The 21,356-nt window shown below is 44.6% G+C and overlaps 1 protein-coding gene across 4 annotated transcripts in view; it reads left to right on the plus strand.

Moving 5' to 3' along the window:
* The window catches only part of pard3bb (par-3 family cell polarity regulator beta b), a 157,672-nt gene that overhangs the window by 21,271 nt on the left and 115,045 nt on the right, over nucleotides 1–21,356 (plus strand). For all 4 annotated transcript variants that reach the window (XM_049005888.1, XM_049005889.1, XM_049005887.1 and 1 more), the window contains one exon: nucleotides 18,598–18,766. In XM_049005888.1, the coding sequence (XP_048861845.1) occupies nucleotides 18,598–18,766 (169 nt within the window). The remainder of the gene's footprint in view (nucleotides 1–18,597; nucleotides 18,767–21,356) is intronic.

Genomic DNA, 21,356 nt, shown 5'->3' on the forward strand with positions numbered 1-21,356 from the left:
TGCACCCAGTTAAACCTGCCTCCCATTCCCACCTGTGGCACCCAGCTGATGTTACGCCGAGCGCAGAAGCATGAAGCTTGGCAGGGGGTTTCTCAGTCTCTAGGCACATAATGGAGGTGCCGTCTCTTTTCTATGGGTGTCGCCTCCAAACAGTCTATATTGAGGCAATAAGTGTTGCTTTCGAAGCCCTGGTGTCACCACACAAGGACACAAGTAAGTAAAAACACAGCCAGCGTTGTGAAAAATAAGCTTTCTTTGTACGAGGTGCACCTAAATAACTCGTCTGTAGTGACGAGCTCGCTTGGGGGGCGAGTGTGCTTCAATAAATAAATAAAAAAGAAAAACGTGCCGCATATCTTCTCCTAGCCTGGGTTGTAGACAGCGCCATCTGCAGGATTAATTATGGCGCATCATGAGCCCTCACAATGGGGCCCGTGGCTGCGATGGCCTGCCCCAGGAGTCAGTGCCAGTGTTCGGGACAGCAATGGAGAGCGAGCTATTCTATCTGATTATGTCAGCCTTAAATCAAGGCGCTCATTAAAGGCTAATGGAGCGAGGCACGCAGCCCTGAAAATGAGGTGTACGTAATGTGGACCCTGACTGAGAGTTCATTAGGTAAGCACTGCTAGCCATGATTTAAATGAGGCTAAAATCGTGTCACGCACCACTCTTCTGATGACACATCTGCCCACATTGTGTGAATCACTCCAGATCGCAGTGTGTATGGATTGTGGATTGGGGGAAGTGCTCAGTGTGTGCAAATTGTAAATTAGATTTTTAACTTGCATTATCCTGATTGCTTTCCATGAACATCTGAAAGGACCGGCATAAAAAAATAGAAAATAATATTAAAGAGCTTTTTTTAATTTCTTGTGTTAATTTACAGCTGTATTTTGGCTGTTTTGTGTATTAAGCAGTTGTCTTACATTCAAGGTAGCACTGGGGCAATTCGGTGTGGAAGCTGCTCTTCATTTTGGGCTGACATTTTCTTCCATTTGCTGTTTATGCATGGAGCTGTCAGCCATCTGCATGAGTAATTGAGCGAAAGCAGGCTGTTGTGGATCCAATGATGCTGGCAAGAGGATTGGCGGTGTTGCGTCGAGACATGGGGAACGACAGCACGGCCCTCCGCAGCTGGGCAGACACAGAGCTGTAGGGGCTGGTCGTTTGAGCTGTTTAGTACAGCAGGGTCAGAGGTTTACCCTCCATTATGGAGAATGTGTCTCGTTTTCACTCCTATTCGCAAATGGAGGACATCATTCAGGTCTCTGGGGAAAATGGTACTGTGTCCCACCAAAGAGATGCTCTGTCCGGGGGATACTGCAGGAACTGTTTGTATGTACATTTGGCATGATCAGGAGTTGCTACCGGCTTTTTAGGTATGAACAGTGGCAACCTGCATGGGAAATAATCTAAGTGCTTAGCTTCACAAATCATTTTGCCGTTTATTGTCTACAGTGGACAATACAAGGGGGAGTAGATGGCTTACCAGTTGCAATAAGCAAGCAAGGCACAGTATGGCCAAATGGTGCTGACTCCCGCAGACCTGTAGGGGCCTGGTGACTGCAAGCGAAATGCACTTCCCGCAGGTTTCACTTGGTCCGATTGCTTATATTATGCACAGTTCTGGAAAAAAAGACTGTTCCAAATAAAATAAAAAAAAAAGAAAAAACAATCTCGGTTTAATCATGGTTCTGCTGGCAGAAGGCTATTCGGCAGGTAGCTTCCAGGCTAAAAATTTGTAGGACAACAATATACAAGAACAAGGTGAAATAAGACACCGGGAATGCCCAAAAACAAGTCAGGTAAAGGGTGGATGGAACTTTCTAATAGCATAGATGACTGTCAAAAAGAATGGGAAACATTAAGTGCAGGTATGAAGTGCCCTATTAAGTCAGTTTGTATCAGGCTCCTAAAGTAGGCCTGAAGTCCAATAAAACAAGAAATGAATGAAATATTAATGAAACCAGGCTGCAGTTTGCAAAAACAATACACTCACCGGCCACTTTATTAGGCACACCTGTCCAACTGCTCGTTGACGCAAATTACTGATCAGCCAATCACATGGTGGCATGTTGACATGGTCAAGACGAACCGCTGCAGTTTCAGAATGGGGAAGAAAGGTGATTTAAGTGACTTTGAACGTGGCATGGTTGCTGGTGCCAGACGGGCTGGTCTGAGTATTGCAGAAACTGCTGATCTTCTGGGATTGTCACACACAACCATCTCTAGGGTTTACAGAGAATGGTCCGAAAAAGGGAAAACATCCAGTGAGCGGCAGTTCTATGGGGGAAAATGCCTTGTTGATGCCAGAGGTCAGAGGAGAATGGCCAGAGTGGTTCGAGCTGATAGAAAGGCAACAGTAACTCAAGTAACCACTCGTTACAACCAAGGTATGCAGAAGAGCATCTCCGAACGCACAACACGTCGAACCTTGAGGCAGATGGGCTTACAGCAGCAGACGACCACACCGGGTGCCACTCCTGTCAGCAAAGAACAGGAAACTGAGGCTACAATTCGCACAGGCTCACCAAAATTGGACAATAGAAGATTGGAAAAATGTTGCCTGGTCTGATGAGTCTCGATTTCTGCTGCGACATTCGGATGGTAGGGTCAGAATTTGGTGTCAACAACATAAAAGCATGGATTCATCCTGCCTTGTATCAACGGTTCAGGCTGGTGGTGGTGGTGTAATGGTGTGGGGGACATTTTCTTGGCACACCTTGGGCCCTTTAGATTATCGTTGAAATGCCACAGCCTACCTGAGTATTGTTGCTGACCATATCTATCCCTTTATGACCACAGTGTACCCATCTTCTGATGGCTACTTCCAGCAGGATATTGCACCATGTCATAAAGCTCGAATCATCTCAGACTGGTTTCTTGAACATGACAATGAGTTCACTGTACTCAAATGGCCTCCACAGTCACCAGATCTCAATCCAATACAGCACCTTTGGGATGTGGTGGAACGGGAGATTCGCATCATGAATGTGCAGCCGACAAATCATGTCATGTCAATATGGACCAATATCTCTGAGGAATGTTTCCAGTACCTTGTTGAATCTCTGCCACGAAGGATTAAGGCAATTCTGAAGGCAAAAGGGGGTTCAACCTGGTACTAGCAAGGTGTGCCTAATAAAGTGGCCGGTGAGTGTATATATATTATTCACAGGAGCACACCGCTAAATTGAGAAATGAGTTAAATTAAGAGACCTCAGCACAATTTTAGTTTTTTCCAGAGCTGTATATGTGTGCACGCACACGCGTGTAAGTGTGTATTATATGTATTGTTATTGTATCTGGGTTCTCAGAAGAAGGTGAAGGAATGCAATAAATTGGTTTGGGGGATTTGTGAATAATACATAAGGTTGAGTGTAATGCCTGACTAGCAAATTAGTCTTCATTTTCTTGAGTAGCTTCCTTTTTAAGTGTGGATTAGATTAAAGTCAGTATCTAAAAATATGGGACCAAAGGGTTAATTAATGGGCTGAATTAAAATGACGAGTTGATCATCTTCATGGTTTTTGTATCTCGATTAAGGACAGAAGCACCACCTGGGTCCAGGCAGCCCACTCCAATCAGGAGGCTCACACTTGATATCATTGTTCACTCTGGTCTTATGTAATTGCCTTAATTAATGAACTTCTTGGTAGCACACTTCAATTGCTCCTTGTCTTCCATTTGCACGACACCCATTTGTGAGATGTCATATAAAACTTTGTGTTACTTGTGTGGCTAGACAGCTTTAGATGTTGATAATCTTATCTTCTTGTTATGTGCATTAGACCTTTCACTCCACTCCCCTTTGCTTATACAGGATTGTTTTAATATTAATGAGAATTTTAAACTGTTTTTTGAGGAGACTCACGAGTTTGGACGTGCTCAGTAGAGCCTTTAAAAGCAGACGTGTTTAATAGTGTAACTTAAAAATCGAAATCTGTGTGCTTTGCTTCTCTGATCCTCATACTCTGAGATTTGCATACATTGACACTAATTTCACCGTGAGAGCACCGAGCACCGGGTCCATCCATTTGTATGGGAGATGATAACGGGCTCTCTAATTGCTGAGCCCCAGACAGATGGCCTTTAAAATCAGAAGCTGTAACTCCCCTCCGTCACCTTGAGGAGGTCGTGCTCCGCCGCTGGAGGTGGAGTGAGGGAGCCGCACGCACTCAGCGCCCCTGATTTGCTCGGCTTTTAAAACAGGCCGTAGCGTTTCCACTTCATTAAGCCCAATCAGACCCCTGATATCACCCTCGCCTCCTGACTGTAAGGAATTGCTTTGCTTTGTATTACCGCCGTCTGCCCTCTGGGGGGCCTTTTTGTCTGGACGTCTTCGGACTCGGATGTGATGGCAGACGGAGACTGGTGTCTAGGAAGGCGTGCAAACTCAAGCTTATTTAGGATTCCTGCATATTGAATGTTAGTTCGGCTGAAGTAGGTGTGCTGTGCCAGGCCAATGGTGTGTTTCACCTGTACAGCAGACTGCTCTCCCTTGGTGGAAGTTCAGATGCAGCTAAGAGTGGCACTTGATCTGAATTGCTATGGCTGTAAACAAGGCGGAGTATGTGAGCTGTTTGTGTTGCTTTGGACAAAGATCTCTCCTATAAGACTAAGTAATTAGCGGCTTCAGAGTTCTGCGCCAAATGCTACCTGATGAACAGGGTACCCTGGCTCTGCTTAGTGACTCAGCACTGTAGTTCACTGATGCTTGGCTTGCAGGTGCTTGTTTGCCAGGCAGAGTGGAGAACAGCTGGACTCTACTGGCGTCATAGTCAGGATGTTGAATTGACTCCCCCCACCATGCCTCACCCAACTCTAAGGGTCCTTGCCTGACAGAAACATGGCAGGGTTACAAGACCCTTAGCTAATGGCTGTGAAAGAAATGGCAGATAATTACTCATTGCCCATATTTCCTTGTTTTTATTCATCACAAATGGCAGTTCTACAGATTTATTAGGATTCCCTTCTTTTGTACCCTCAGTGAGCTTTGTGGAGTGAAGGCAAAGTGCTTTTGTAACTTAGACAGGCATGCACACCCCAGTGAACCATACTGGGTTTTAGGTAAAACTGCAAATATTCAGAAAGAGCATTCCTGAAGAGTCCATGACTACGGATGACAGGAGTAGCCCAATATTTTATCGATGACACGTACGATTCAGCATTATCATCGTTTTGCCCATCGCATCTTCAGAGTACATATCTTAAGCTGATATAACTTCCTAGCAGCTGAGACGAGCCCTTGGGGAAGGCATCATTGGAGCAGCAGTGGAGGTGAGGGTCTCGGACTTTGTCATCACACTGGCAGAAGAAAAATGGCAAGGATGAAAACAAGAGTATAAATAATCCAAGGGGCGATGGGGTTTAAACAGGTATTGAATGTCTAAATAATACATTTGCAAAGGATATGAGAGGGTATTGAAATAGATTTGCCATTTATGCCGTTTCCAGGCAACGTGGTTGAGAGGAGGTGAGGAGCAGTGCAGGTTTTCTCTGAAATGTATATTAATACTGCAAAACCCCAAGCCACTTCTCAGAGCTGCACAGGGACTGCTGCTTCTAATTCCCCAATATCAGTCCCCAGTGCTGGATTAATACATCAGTGAGCCATAATGAATTTTGTCAAAGGCATGTTACAAAACTGTCCACCTAATAAATGCCTGAGTCAAATCCCCGAATAACCAGAGATGTTGCTCAGTGCTAGGCAGGATGGATAAATGGATAAAGAAGCTGAATACCACCGAGGCCTCTATAGAAATGAGTAAGCGTGATTTCCTATACTGTATGTTTGGTATTATAAAACATCATACTCCCACTCACAGCTTAACTGCTGTCATGTTACCTGATGTGCAGCAAATTTTTCTGCCTTTTTATCTCTTGGTGCAAGAATAGTCCTTAAGAATTAAAAAACCCAGATGGATTGCCACAAAGACTGTCTTTATTTGTGCACGGCTTTCATACACTACAAACACGTTTGTAGTGAACACACCTAGAAATATTTACTACAGATGAGAAGTACAGATCTGCAGCATGACCTCATGCAGTGCTTTTTTTTCTTTACAATGGATATTTCTTCTCAGAAACAAATGTCCTTGTATGTAAAAAAGTATCGCAGCTAAAGCAACAGAAACCCAGCATTGTTCTGGTTCTCATCCCAGCTGTCCTTAATGTACCCTTTTCAGCTTCTCAGATTCATTGTGTTTATGCTTTTCCACTTCCCACATTGCAGCTTTAACCATTTACACTTCCATGCCACCTTACAGATTAATTTGTATGAGTAATTCTGCTCACACAGAACTGATTCCGCTTCCTGTCTACAGTGGTGTTCACTGTAGCAAATGTCAGTTTAGGAAGTAAAGCCATATTTCTGCATGCAGCTCTTTCTGAGATCGTGCAATTCCTCATAGACGTTATGGTTCCCAGTGCACCGGACTGCCATGTACGTGTGCTTCCTTAATGCTGTTGTCTCCTCAGGGATTTCACAGTCACTTAGACAGCTTGTAGAAGGTCACTCCCATCTCCTGCTCGCCCTTCGCTGGCTTTGTTTCGGTCTGCTGTGCTCGCTTCTGATCTGCCTGTATCTGGACCCCTAGTGTTGCCTGTCAGGCAGGCCATACTGTCCACTGTTTGCATCTCATTGTCAGTAGCATTGATCTCCCTACAATAGTGATACTAGCACAAGATAGTGAGAGGGCTTCATATGTGATCATTATACTAGCTGAAACCACTACTTTTGTCTCAAAAGGCATATTCACCAGTCATAAATTCCGCATATAAAATATAAGGGCATGCGTTGGTGGTGTGCAAGGTGTGTTTTTTATCAACATATCTATGTTTTTCCCCTTGCCTGCTGAACACTACAATGGAGTAATTATGATAAGAGGGACACTTAATAACATTCAGAAGAAAGGCGCTTTAGAGTATAATCCACAGTGTGTGCTAGATTAGGTCTGATGGAAGTCAATAGCATTAGGGTTTGTATGGAATATGGTTGGAGAACAAAGAGCTCTTATGTTGACCCTTACAGTGACTGGCTGTCCACACTTGAGATGCTGTTCTGGGTCATGGGCAGGAAGGTTGAAGCCTGAGCCCTCTTTGGTTCGCTAACCAGTTGTTGGGTGGCTAATCCTATTGAAGGAAGATGAACCCTAGGGACTGCCTGCCTTGCACATTCCTGAGTACCAATAAACACATGCACTTCCTCTGCAGGGTTTACCATAGCCCTAAATATCTATCCTAGCTGATCAAACCCTGACATTGTTGGGGTATAAAGCATCTCACTGTATCTTCTAGAGAACGACGTAAAAGGTAGAAACCGATTATCAGCAATGTCTTGGGATAATTTGATTCTGGTTAATGTTAACAGAGAACTGCCCTTTCCTCATGACATAATTGATGGCGCTCTGTCTCTTTGTCGTGCCTGTTCTGTCTGTTTCGTATTTACAAACTAGTTTCCTTTAACATGGAACAGGAAATTTGCTGGAACTCAGTTGTCCTTTTGTACAATAAATCTGAAAAAACTAAATCTGGCACACTGCTGTTATTACCCTTCACTCACTTTGCCAGTGGAGTTCACATCACTGCATGACTGAATCACAATTCAATCATTACATGAAGGAATTATGACTTAAAAATCATGTTTGAGGACATTTTAGCCATGCATAAGGACACAAAAGATGAGAACCAAGTTTACCTTGCATACCTTTGGTTTGTGATTGATTCTGTGGTAGCTAAGATCTCTGAGGCTGAAATGTATCAGACTTCAGGCTCCGAAGTTAAAGGAATACAGAAGTTGGAACAAAAGTCACCTTGGAAAATCTTGAAGAAGAGCAAAGTCTACAAATTTTACCCAGGGTGCTAGGAAGTGTTTGAAACATCACACTAAACTTGTGCCATGTCCCAATGATAGTATTTTTATGAGGCTGCTAAACAGGGCGATGCAATAACGGTAATTCAGCAATATGAGTGCTGTGGCCTTAAGCTCCAGGTAATTCAATCTTGCGTTTGATGCTTCAGCCCAGAGAATTCTATCATTTCTGTCTTGCCCTTCCCATGTACATTTGTTTTCCCAGAAAACTATGTAAGAAGGGGAGGAAAGGAGGAAGTTTGGTTGGCCTGCTTTGCTTTTGAAGACTTTCATGCCACATAAAAGCAATCAAATGATGTAGCTGGCTTGGTCTCTGTGAAGCACAAGTGTGCTATTTCTCACCTGCTTCACATAATGGGGGTTGGGACACCAGTAAGATATTACATGTGGTGCTGTTTCCGTCTTAGTTGAGGTTTTTCCATGATTGCGTCGAGTTTTTTCATGCCTTGTTTGTGCCAGCTGTTAGTAAACCCTGGTTAACTCTCTGCTCTGAGGAATCTAAGGTTTCCTGGCTGCATTTTCTTGGAATGAAAGCTTTCAAATAGATGCATGAAGAACAGTGTGCATGGATATGATTAATAGTCTTATAAAGTTGGACTGGCAGCGTGGCCAAGTGCCCCGGTCTATGTGGTAACTGCCCTCGCCGGCCATTCCCGATATCGGGGTGAATGAGGAGACATGGCAGAGGAAACACAGGAGACTGAAGCAGAATGGAGAACATCGTGACATGGTGTCAACAGCCAGGGCTCCGTCTGTCATAGGGCTAAATACACATAACCGAGATGCAAATGCTTTCTAGGCTGCCACCATGTTTCCTGGCGTAATCTCCTTCCACGTCCCCTGGGATGTGCAGGCAAGGAATAAAGAGGAAAGCAAAGGAGAATGCAAGAATAATCAAGGAACACTGCTGAAAGGCTGCTGGCAGAAACCCTTCAATTATGCTGCCCCTAATAGGAGCTCTCCTCTGTGGTGCAGTAATAACCTGCCGCAGTTACCCCAGGCTCTCTGTCTCACTCTTGGCCATGGAAGGAGCTTATTCAGCCTTTGAGTGCGCTTCAGAGGTGAGGGGGGGTTCCGCCCAAGTGGCACAGGCTAATCTCCCCCCAAACACTCTGGGGCTCTGAACAGCTGGCTCTCTGTAACCACAGGAAGACAGCTGATGACTAGCATTTCAGGAGGGGGGAGAAGAAAGATGGATAGATGGATGGGGAGGGGAACGGAAAAGGAGAAAATCTGGGAGTGTTTTGTGATTTGTTTTTTCCTCCGCTGTTGGGGTGATGAATGACTGTGGCTTTTATTTGTGTAAGGTATGAGAAATACGACACGTCAGACCCCCCCTCCAGCCTTTCAGGCCTCTCTGATTTATGGCAAGTTCACCCCATTTCTTTATGACTCCCCATAAATAATCATAAGGCCTGTCATGTACAACACTGGACAGTATGGCTTCATCTTGGCTGTGGCAGTCTTCTCAGTAAGTTCTCTTGCCATGCAGAGTACCTCCGATCCCACTCCAGCCTGCCTAGTCCGTGTGCCAATTTTGCCAAGTTCCTTGCTCTCATTTCATATGCAAACGAGCTGTCCAACGAGAACCTCACCAGACAAGCTGATGGGAGGGACCAGCAGTTAAAAAACCCTGCCTCTCTTAAACTCTCATTTCTTTCAGCTATAGAACTTTTTTTTTTTTTTTTTTTTTTTTTTAAAAAAAAAAAAACCTTTTTAGTTTAGAATGATGGGTCAGGTGGGAACCCTTTGTAATGCATTGTATACCCTTGTGTAGGGTGCTGCATCAGTGGGTTTTCTGCCTGTCTAGTTAGGGATGCACAGGGTATGGACTGATCAGGCCATCATTCATCCCACAAGCCTGCTGAGAGACACTTACTGCGCTCCCACCTGCTCTTAACTAAGTGCTTAGTGCATGATCATCACAGTGTCTGCCTTGTGCACAGTATCTTGCAGCGTTAAAAGTGCCCCATTGCAATTGTTTGCTAGAATGTTTAATCCAAAATATCTGTCTGAATATTACTAATCGACTCTAAGGTCTTTTATGGCTACGTACAGTTCTTGGGGTGCTTGCAATACACGCTTCCTTCATTTTACCGAGGAGCACAACCTGAATATGTCACAGTAAAATATCCTGGTCATTGAACGGCTCTTCTTTTGAAGTATTGCAGTGCCATAATGGGAAGACAAATTCACTGTGTGGTGCAAATGGCGAATATCTGTTATGTGTTTTTGCCACCACATGTTACACTGAGACTCTGGGTGGGGGTGGGGTGTTGGGGGGTGGGATTGCAAAGCTATCAGAAAAGCCTCCCTAAGTGATGCCAAAGGGAAAAGCCTACATAAACATTTCTATCTATTGGTTTTTTGTACAAACAAGAGATGGATGTGCAGGTTCACACAGTGACAGAGAAGGCTAAACCCTCTCTGTGTCTCTGACTGCTCGCTGAAGAGATTATTACTCAGTCTCACTGTGAAGAGACGGAGAACTGGACCAGAGATCGATTTCAGTCCGTCTGGATTAGAACAGCGATGTCTTCTCTGACATCAGGAGATCTCCGCCAGGGAAAGCCGACAGGAGAATTCCCGTTTACCCGCTCAAACGGTCGGTTCAGCATCACCGCAAAGGTTATAGCAGCTGAGGCAAATACTTGCTCCATGTGCTACTTGTACTTGTATAAAGATGAGTGAATAGTGCTAATTAAACATCTGCTTGTTTATGCATTATTTCCCCACTGGCACAATGCTAACAGCATGCACATGGACTCTCACAGATACCTGATGTGTGTCGCGCGCTGTCTAGCGTGCTCTACATGCACTACTACTGCTGCTAATGGGAGGCTTAAAATCCATCATGCCTAAGCCAGTTGAATGATAGAATTACGGGAGAATCAACACCAGGCATAGCATAATTATACAGCAGTATTTTCTGCCAGAATCCACCATTGCCTTAAACAATTTGTCTGCATATTCTGCTTGTCAGGAGTTACGGATTATACATTCCTCCGACAAATGACAATGAGACACTCTCAATAACTGACAATCAAGCGAAAGCTCGAGTTGTTGAGTAAAGTGCCCCTCAAAGCTGACACACAACCCCTAAAAGCACTTAGAGGAGAAGTGAAGAAACCAAACATGGCCGAGTGCTGTTAGTTGTGTTTGCTGAGCTCTCCGGCTGCTGTCGATTTGGTGGATGGATCTCTCTTAGTAGAACTTAATTTCCAAGTGTCATTGCTGTTCTGCTTATCGTGGCACCTGTTCTCAACACGTTGGCAAGTTGCAGTTGGTGCTGCTGGAAGCTAGGTGGTGCTGTCAATCTGCTCACAGGCCGGGGTGGGGGTCACACTAGCTGGGGAGAACGCACTCTCTCTCTTTCCAGATCTTTCTTCTGGTGCTGCGCATGACCTGTTTTCTGCCATCCATCGCAAATGCCACCCCATGCGGAAGCAGGAACATGTCGCCGGTTGCAAACACCTGCGCAAAAGCTGACTTATCCTGCCTGTTCTGGGCCCTTTAATCGCCTGGAGCCCCAGGAGTTGCACCTTGACAATCAGCCCTCCATTCTTAGTGTCCCTTAGTGGCCCTGCGCTGCGGCCTGAACGTTTAGCTGCGCTTTTGCAGCAGTGAAGATGATGGCTGTGAGATATGGTGATGTCGCTCTTGATGCTCACCTGCACCGGGGTCCCTGTTGTTCCTCATATGACAAACACACATTCCATTTCTGTTCTGATGGGGATGCGAAAAGACAGAACCTTTTTATTTCTCAGCAGTGATGTATTTTTGTTGCTCTTGGCTATGTTTTTATAAGCTATGGGCAATTTGTTTTTTCCTTATTTATGCGTGATGGTCTAACAGCGGCATCTTTGCGGAAATGTAAACACACAGAAATGTAAACTGCAATAAATAGGGCTGTGCTGTGGGAATGTATGGAATCCGGTGATGCCGTCCTCACTGAGGCAGCAGAACACACTGCTGGCCTCCCTCCAGACAGTAAATTACAATCCCACTGTAATTCATATCCATGTACTTTTATTTATATTTGTTTGCCAAATGTTTTTTCCAAAAGTTTCCCACTTATTTTTCGTGGGTGTATGTATGCTCAAGAAATGAGGGTGGCCATGGACTACATGTCTCCAGGTCAGAATACTTTTGTCACCTTTTGTTCAGTATCACTGAAGCCAGTGATACTCCCAACTCCCTCACACGGCAAAATGCAACTGCTGTGGTCCAGAGCTACCTTAATTTTTATCGAATTTTGAGGAGGATCTTTGGGGGGCGCTGGGGTTTCAAGCATTTTAAGTGCACTTGGCTGGTTTTTGAGCGTGTTAGCAGGCAAGTGCTATTTATTAACATAATTGATTTGATTAGTAAGGAGATTGTAAGATCACAGCATGCTGATGTCTGGCCTTAAACATCACGAATGTGCTCCTCTCAGCTGAGCTCTGGCTTAGAGCATCAGCAATGGCCACAGATTAGATTTAAATGTGCCCCGTCACCCCATGTCAGCTTGCTTTTGTTTGTGTTTTGGATTGGACCCCCCCGGAGTGACACACATTGGCTGCACACGTCAGTGATTCTGGGTCACCTGTTGCCCGGAATGCAGCCCTATCGGTACAAAACTGCTATAAAGTTGCTGTCTATCTATATATATTCATTTTTTCCCCATCAATGATAAAAACGCCATAAAAGTATCATGTTATGGTTTTAATGACATTTATTGGCGAATACAGGCCTCGGAGTGGGAATACAAATATATAAAATGTCAATCACTTGTCAGAACTCATAAATTGTGTGTCTCAGAATACAGAAAAAATGTAGGCTGGAGTCAGTGATTAATTTAACTTTAATTAGAGGGATTTGGTTACTGGGAGAGTGGCGCTGCGCAGGCCCATGCTGAGCCGGCCACACGAGTCGCGCACACACTGCCAGTGCGCGCTGTGATTCTGCTATCTGTCGGCTGTCAGCCTGAGTAAATGCCTTGAGTGCTCACTTCCTCATCTGTCATGTCTTCGCAGCGCACTCCTGCCTGCTGCTTTTTATCTATCTTTTTTTCATTCTCTTTTGACGCTGCTCCCTTTTGTGAAGACCTCGCCTGGTGTCTGCCCGTACCTCCCACCCCCCCCCCCCCCGCGTTGCCCTAGAGACTGCCAGGGCAGTTTGCATAGACATGCTGCCTAATGCAGATGCAGCCTTGTGCCTTCAGCTGCTGTTTTGTTCGCAGCAGTGAGGGCTGTGTCTGCGCAGACGGGCCTGATGGTCTGCAAAAGACTTCCTAGATCAGGCTCTAAACATTAGGCCACATATGACTCCGGCTGTGGTTAGAGTGCCACATCTATGCTCTGTGTCACAGTAACCATGTGACACCGCATCCCAATGTCAGTGTCACCATCCTGCTCTCTAATTGTACTTTAAAAAGTGCATTGGTGTTGAATTTGTTTAAAGGAATACTGCTTGCATTAATTTAAAAGAAGGTAAAGCTACAGCTTGCTCGAGTCGTCATTGCACTTTCTACATTAGATGGAGTTTCTTTTGCCAGTATTCTGACATGGTATTAAATGGGATTTCTTGTAGGGAAAGCAGCAATTTATCATACATAAAGAAATTCATTCATCTTTTATGGAAGTTTGTTTCCAGAGTGGCACTGGTCAGTCCTATCCCACTCTCACCGTCTGCCTTTGCACTGCTAATCTGCTAGACTCCCACTTTCTCTAGCTCAAGAAGGCTGCCATGTAATTTTGCCAGACAGGTTCTGATTGTCCTAGAAGGTATAATTTAGAAATGGCCCCTCCTCTCTGGCACCTGTCTGCTCAGCCCCCCCACCTCCTCGCCAGCCCACTGCTTTATAAAATCTCACGCACCTCCTGATGTATGTCATGTGGTCTGATTCATTTATTTGCCAGTCACTAGCAAGGAGTCGTGTGTGTGTGTGTGTGTGTGTGTGTGTGTGTGTGTGTGTGTGAGGGAGTACGCTAGGGAGCCGAATGCTTTCTGGTCTTCTGGTTTATGGAGGAGAATGGTAGCGGTTTTCCAAGCGACAAATAGCTGTAGGCTGTTTCTGCTTTTCCTGTAGAGACATTTGGCCACCCTCTGAAGATGTTCTTTCTCCTCTGCCTGCCTATGAAGGAGTTCCTCTCCCCACCCCCCCGTCCCGCCTCCGGGGGCGTTTCCCCCCTCTGCCCCACCTCCGGGGGCATTTGCCCCCTCTGCCTGCCCTCCCGGGAGCGTTTCCCCTCTGCTCACCATCGTTAGCCTGGCAGGCTTACTGGCAGCTGACTCCTGGACCCCAGCCATTTCACTGTGCTGAAAGGCTGGCAACTGGGCAAATTGATTAAAGTCATTACGCATAAGCAAGTTAAGGCAGAATTGCTCTAGTTTGTCTTGCTGGGTTTCATCCGAAGGAAATCGTATACATGAAGGGGCTTCTTAAAATTGTGACTTAATGCCGTCTGTAGGACAACTGCCGCTCAATTGAGTTTGGGAGTCGTCATTCCATGCCCCTGGCCTCTAAATAAGGTTTCTTCCACCAAATTTTTCACCAGACTTCCTCTGATTAAAGCAGCTCGCTAAATAAATGACAGGTACTTTTTTGCTTCAGTGCTATTGTTACAGAATCTATAATATATGTTGCCAAGACTGGATGTATTTAAAGCCATAATTTGCACAAAATATTTGCATTAGGACCAAATATGTAAAATGATTAATGGATTTTTGTATAATGTTGAAATAACGATAGATGCATATGGTAAAATATTCACTTATCTTTCTAGGTTCATATCAAATGTGTCATTGTACTTATGGTAACCTTTATTATGATAATAATAATAATAGTGCAGTTACAAACAATTATTCTTTAAACGATTCATCTAGTGATTAGCCGAATGATTGAAAAAATAATCTAACAACTAATTTTTTGATCTGATAAATTTATTGATAAGCGATTATTTTCATCAAGTTAGACAATTCACCCCCTCCCACACACACACACACACACACACACACACACACACACACACACACACACACCTGAAATTCTCATTAACATTTCTATTTATTAAAACATTTCTTAAACATTAGAGCATTATTAAGAAAAAAGGCAAATCTTAAGAGATATATGTCCATGAACCAAAAAATAAGAAAAATTCAAGTTACAATAACAAATAATGTGAAGACAGTTAGGCATTACAGTGAGGAATGTAAGCATGTCTGCATGATCTGCAGTTAGGCTTCCTCTTTTTTTGTGACTATGTTCCCAGTTGCCGAAAAAGGGTGCTCAGATGGTGTTGCTGTTGCAGGCACAGACAGGTATGATTTGCCCCGAACAGCCCAAACTTTAGAAGACCGTGTGCGAGCCTTTTTGGCGGCGTGTTTCTCCAGAGGTTCCGGAGCGCTGCTGGTAGACGCAGCCATGTTGCCTCGTGTGCGGGGGGCTGGGCTGGGGTGAGGTGGGGCGGGGCTGGGCGAGTGGCAAATTTCCTTTTTGCAGGGTGGTAGAAGATGTCTCATTAATATTTGTGAGAGAAGTGCTACATAATTGGTCAGTGCATGCCTTACAAAATAGTGTGGCACTGCTGCCACTGGTGGTATTAGACAAAACTATAGGCCTTACAAAATAGTGTGGCACTGCTGCCACTGGTGGTATTAGACAAAACTATAGGCCTTACAAAATAGTGTGGCACTGCTGCCACTGGTGGTATTAGACAAAACTATAGGCCTTACAAAATAGTGTGGCACTGCTGCCACTGGTGGTATTAGACAAAACTATAGGCCTTACAAAATAGTGTGGCACTGCTGCCACTGGTGGTATTAGACAAAACTATAGGCCTTACAAAATAGTGTGGCACTGCTGCCACTGGTGGTATTAGACAAAACTATAGGCCTTACAAAATAGTGTGGCACTGCTGCCACTGGTGGTATTAGACAAAACTATAGGCCTTACAAAATAGTGTGGCACTGCTGCCACTGGTGGTATTAGACAAAACTATAGGCCTTACAAAATAGTGTGGCACTGCTGCCACTGGTGGTATTAGACAAAACTATAGGCCTTACAAAATAGTGTGGCACTGCTGCCACTGGTGGTATTAGACAAAACTATAGGCCTTACAAAATAGTGTGGCACTGCTGACACAGGTGGTATTAGACATATAGATTAAACGCATTGCTGGCGCCAGCGAAATTAGACAAAACAATATTGGAATTCAGTCTATAATTGATATAGTTTTAACAGTGCCAGCAGTGAAACAACTAGCCAGCTTATTAACAGAATAACTTTGTGTTGTAAATGAAAACTATGCCGCAGGTCTAATAAATAAAATATTGTAGCTCTCGAGTGGCGAAGAGATCATCAGGTGGACAGTAAAGTTCACTTATTAGCAGATTGTTTAATTGCGCGATTCTTAAAAGGACAGCTTTAACGTGCTCCCGAGGGGATAAAGTACTTTCCCTTACAATACGTTTAGCTTATCAATTAGTGCATTGTAGCTACAAAACATTTATGTCGACGCATCTTTATAATCAACATCGTTGATTATGTCAAATAATTGTCCCAGTCTTAATAATAATAATAATAATAATAATAATTATTATTATTATTATTATTATTATTATTACTATTACTATTACTATTATTTATTTGTTTGTCTCTTGCTTCCTTTGTCCTCCCTTTCTTGTTCTCACCCTGTTGCCAGTAGCATGGCATCGGCATCTGATCAACCTCATTAATAATGTTATCTGCCTGGTCATTATTTCCTCTTCTTAGTACCTCTCATCCTCTTACACTATCACACACATGATAATTCATTGCCAGATTCAGAGTGCGCTGTCGTCCTTTGTCGTGATTGGCTGCTGCCAGGGTGTATTAACATTTGAGTACCTGGGTGTTTGAATCTGCATACGAATACTTGCAAAATGATACTTTATTCACATGAGTATAGGTACCTAGCAAGTCCGTAGTTTCTGCTTATTCCATCTTGCTCTCCCTTGAGTCCAACACACATATACATTTGAGATCGAAGTTTGGCATCTGAGTGCAGGCTCCGCCATTTCTCTGGTACCCCTGGAGCTTATTCGTTTTCAGTCAGTGGTCTTACTCGAGAGTCGAGCAGTGATTTAACCCTCTGGGGTCTAGGGGTAGGGAATACACTTTCACTGACTGGGGCATGATCATTTCTTTAAATATCATAATTTGTTTGCCATGAATTAAGTTTATTTCTTATATATTTGTTTTGGCATTACACTCAATTTTAATGTATATTGTAAATATGTCAGATTTATGTTAAGCTTGTAATTTGACATCAAAGTATAGACATTGCAAAATGCCGTTTGGAACACTTGCAGAAGCATTATAAAAGTACATAGTAAACAATGGTGGAAGTTTGTTTCGATCCCAGATATCTGATCACCAAAGTCTTGGCTACATGAAGATGACTAAATGGTGTAGTTGGAACATTCAGTTGGATAAATAAATAAGAAAAAACAAACTCATGTCACTATTTCTGGGCTCCTTCCATTGAATATGTAGGACCTTCCATGTGTATGCATGAGCCATTCACACCTGGCCACATCCCCCCCCCCTTTCATGGCGCTGATGGGGATGTGTCTGGATCGTGTTTCACCGTTTGTGTTGTTCACCAAATTACCATGTGAATGCAGCTTGAATACGTGGAAATGCGGCTATTTAGAATGCGAATAGCGATCTTCAAGGTGAGGGTGGCACTACATGCCCCCGACGCTGGTAAAACAAAGGTCACATGGTTTACTTTTTTGCTGATTTAGCCTGATTTTAAAAACTTTAATACGTCCAACAATGGACGTTTTGAAAAGAATTTAGTCAGCGTTTTTTTTTCATGAATCTGCACACAGATTTCAAGGATAAAACACAGATTTGAATATAAATTGAAATAGGCGCGAAAAATGCGCTGCATCACCTACGATGCACTTGACCCCAGAGGGTTAACTACTCAGTCGACCACAGGATTGGAACCGGCCTCATTCCTATCACAGGCACAGAGGCCTAATATGCAGAGGCACACACAGGCGCTGCTCCTTGTCAGGCTGTCAGTGTGTGGGAAGACCGGATGGGCTCTACATGAAGATGGAGCAGCTTCTGCTAATGAAGTGCTGCTTCATTGTGTGGCCGCTCCATTAGCGGCGAGTGTGCCGAGCTCCCCTCCTCTCTCTCTCTCTGCCCTTTGTGGAGCGGGCCCCTGTACTTGCAGGTGCTCGGAGCACTTGAGTCTTCGGTTTCGGTTAGAAAGAACCCTCTTATTCCATTAACAAGGCCTCCCTTTTTAATGATTTTCAGATTAAAAAGCAAAAATGTCTAAATGGGCAAAAAATAGGCTTGCAGTGGTTCATCCATTTATGTGATTGTGTTGTGTAACTTTGTCCTTGTATATTTTTGTTAATTTTACGCACACTGGGTGTGTACGTGGGATGTTTGGATGCACAATTTGAAGCCAGATCCTTTCTGCTGTGGTTGTAGTTGATGCAGCTGCTGAAAACAATGCAGGATCAAAGGCTGGTGCATCAGGCAGATCAAAAGCTCTTTCAGGTGGCTGTACAGGTGGCTCTGACCAGTGGACCACTGCTTTGACCCAGTGACATGTTAAGGAGGGCACTCAGTGCTTCTACACTTGTAATTAATTGTCTAGTCAGCTTACGTTATGAAAGACGCTTGCCTTTGCTTTATCATGCAGTCCAAAACTTACCTTGTTTGACGTGTCTTCCAGCTGATCGCCGTGTACGAGGAGCAGGAGGCCCTGCTGGGGAGGACCGTGAGCCCCGGGGGCAGCAGTATGACGGGCCACCCCAGCCCAGAACCCTACGCCTCCGAGCTGCCGGGCTTCAAGCCAATCAAAGGAGGCGAGATTGAAGTCAACTCATCTGTCCTCATGTCCAGTAAGTAGAGACAAAGCTAAGTGCCATCTAGACATGGGACTACAGAGGGTCAAACAGAGCTGTCATTACAGGAGAAGCAGCACATCTGCAAAAAAAAACAGTAAAAGATAATGCCAGATTTGGGACTTTGCAGTTGTGTTGGGGCTGTCTGGCATGTGCAATAAAGTGTTGATGTTCTGGATGTCTATGCAAGTTCCATAGCCTGTGTTTTAAGCTTTCCTATTTTTTGCTTATTTGCAGTTTTTATGCGCACTAATCTGTTTTAATGTTTACACAGCTGGTGTCTTATACCAGAGCTTTCTTTGGAAATGGATTGAAACCTAACACACATCAACAGCTTGCTTGCATATGTCAAGGGAAAAAGGGGGATATTTTAAAGTGATTGTTAACTGTATAGAAGGGGCTGTGTTGCCATGCATCTTGGGACCCTGAGTCAGGTGGTTCACATTGTCACTTCCCCCCACCTGTTCCTCATTCCTGGCATGTCTTGAGAGTAATGTGATTTGCTATTGGTTTCGACACCCCCCCCCCCCCCCCCCGCAGTCTTTTTTTTTTCCTGGTTCTTCTGCATCATGTTGATGTCTTTTGTAATTGACCCCCCCCCGCCCCCCTCCCCCCCGAAGCGCACACTGCAAAAGCATCAGCTCATTTTTCAAATGGTTGAGTGTAACTTGCTTGTATTTGACTTACACAAGATTTCCCCCTCTCTTCTTGGAACTCTCCATCGTAGGTGAAATCCTTTTCCCAGTACACAGCCGTTAATATTATTCCCATCTGTTTTGGCAAATCCTTGTAGCCACCGCTGATACTGACAATACAGGAGGCTTGTTTCCTTAGGGATTTACCAGGCTGCGATGCCAGAAATTTCATGGCACCCTGGACATTATGCCAGCATATGTTTCTGTTGCTGCTTGCTTTCCTGGACCCACTTCCGTCTTTTTTTTTTAGCCTTGATGTGCGGCTAAATGCTTCAGCAGTTTGTATGAAGTGCTTGCTAAGTGTGTCACTTTCTGCCTTTGGATTCTTCACTGCTGGCGACTCTTCTAGTCTGACTGAACTTTGACATCTATGTGTTTTTTGGCGAAACAATAGTTTGGAATACAGCTGTTGCCTAAAGTGAGTACAGCAAGCAGGTGGGCAAACCTTGAGCTCAGGCCGTCAACGTAGTGGCTCCCCCTGCTGTTCTCTGTCGCCCCTTTCAGCCGCGCAGTGTCGTTAGTGGCAGAAGGTGCCCTTTATTCTTTATTTGGGTTCTCCCTTGTTGGCCGGGTGCTTCTCTTTTAACAAGGCGGAGCTGGAGGAGTTTGGAGCTCACATTCAGTGTCGTATGCTCTGCTCAGAAAGCAGCGCACCCGCTCTGTTAGTAAACCCCACATTACCATGCTGTGACCTACTATCTATAGCTGCCGTCAGCCCGGATGGAAATAAACATGTAACTCGCCTGACTGAGGCTAGTAAATGATCTGGCTTGAGGTTTCTGGGGCTGCCTTCATGCCTCACACCGGCAAAATGTCACGTTTGCCTGCTCTTGTTTTTCTCTTTAGCAGATAGATCTCTTACACTGTGTGCTGCACCAAGCAGTCTATCAGCAGCCCTGAGGTGAAACTTGACTCAGTTTAAGCTGAATTTGCCAGATCTATTTTAAATTTGTGCTCCGCCATTATAAACATGAGGTGCGGTGACAGTGTCTGCGTGTGCACGCTTGTTCTGTCAGTTCCCTTGCCAATGCGTGCGCTTCCTCGCCATGTAAACAGTTGACTGTGCTTAATCACTTGAGCTGTGGAAGGCTCGCTTTGTGCTTTTGGCAGTTCCCAGCTCCACTAAAATAAGGTTTTATATTTTTATTCTGTCGGTTCCAAACCATCCTCATTTTAGTAGAACTGTTATTCCCCCCTTGTGAGTAATATGGAAACAAATATGACATTTGTCAGAAGCCTGCAGACCAAGTAACATCACGCTATTGGTTGTTCTGTGCGTCTGTGGTAGTAAAGAGTTAATAGAGAGCCTTCTTACCCATAATGCACTTCAGGGAAACTGTGTCTTGAACATGTGTCTCTCATTTACTGCCTCCAGTGTGTCTCACTAGATGGGGGAAGCCCCAGCATGGGTTTGCTTGTGTGTCAGGAATGGAGAGGTCCATTTGGGGAGCAGCAATCCGTCCATAGCTGTGTGGAGACACTGACACACCCCACTTTTAAAGTGCTTTGTTTGAGAACCTGGGGCAGTGTGTAGCTCGGTTCGTAATGCGTATGCTCGACGAGGAGATTTACGCTCGGGCCTGGCGCTCGCTGGAGCAGCTCGTGTTCCTTAATTTATCCATCAGGGCGGAGGTGTCAGTTTGCAGAGTAAACTTTTCCCTTTCCATTTGCCATGGTGGTAAATAAGCAGTTTGTCATCCATCTGGTTTTTCACCATCTGTGAGGCAGACAAGGGGTGGTGAGAACCAGGAGAAGGAGGGGGGACATGCAGAGAGCGAGCAAGTGAGGGAGTGAGCGGGTGAGCAAGGAAAGCTGGAATCGTCGCTATTGTAACGCCCCTATTGTTGGTGCCTCAATCTTGGTAGTCATTTGGAGCTAGCTGTACAGTTTTG

The sequence above is a fragment of the Brienomyrus brachyistius genome, chromosome 1 (genome assembly GCF_023856365.1).
Source record: "Brienomyrus brachyistius isolate T26 chromosome 1, BBRACH_0.4, whole genome shotgun sequence".
In the NCBI taxonomy this organism is placed as follows: Eukaryota; Metazoa; Chordata; class Actinopteri; order Osteoglossiformes; family Mormyridae; genus Brienomyrus; species Brienomyrus brachyistius.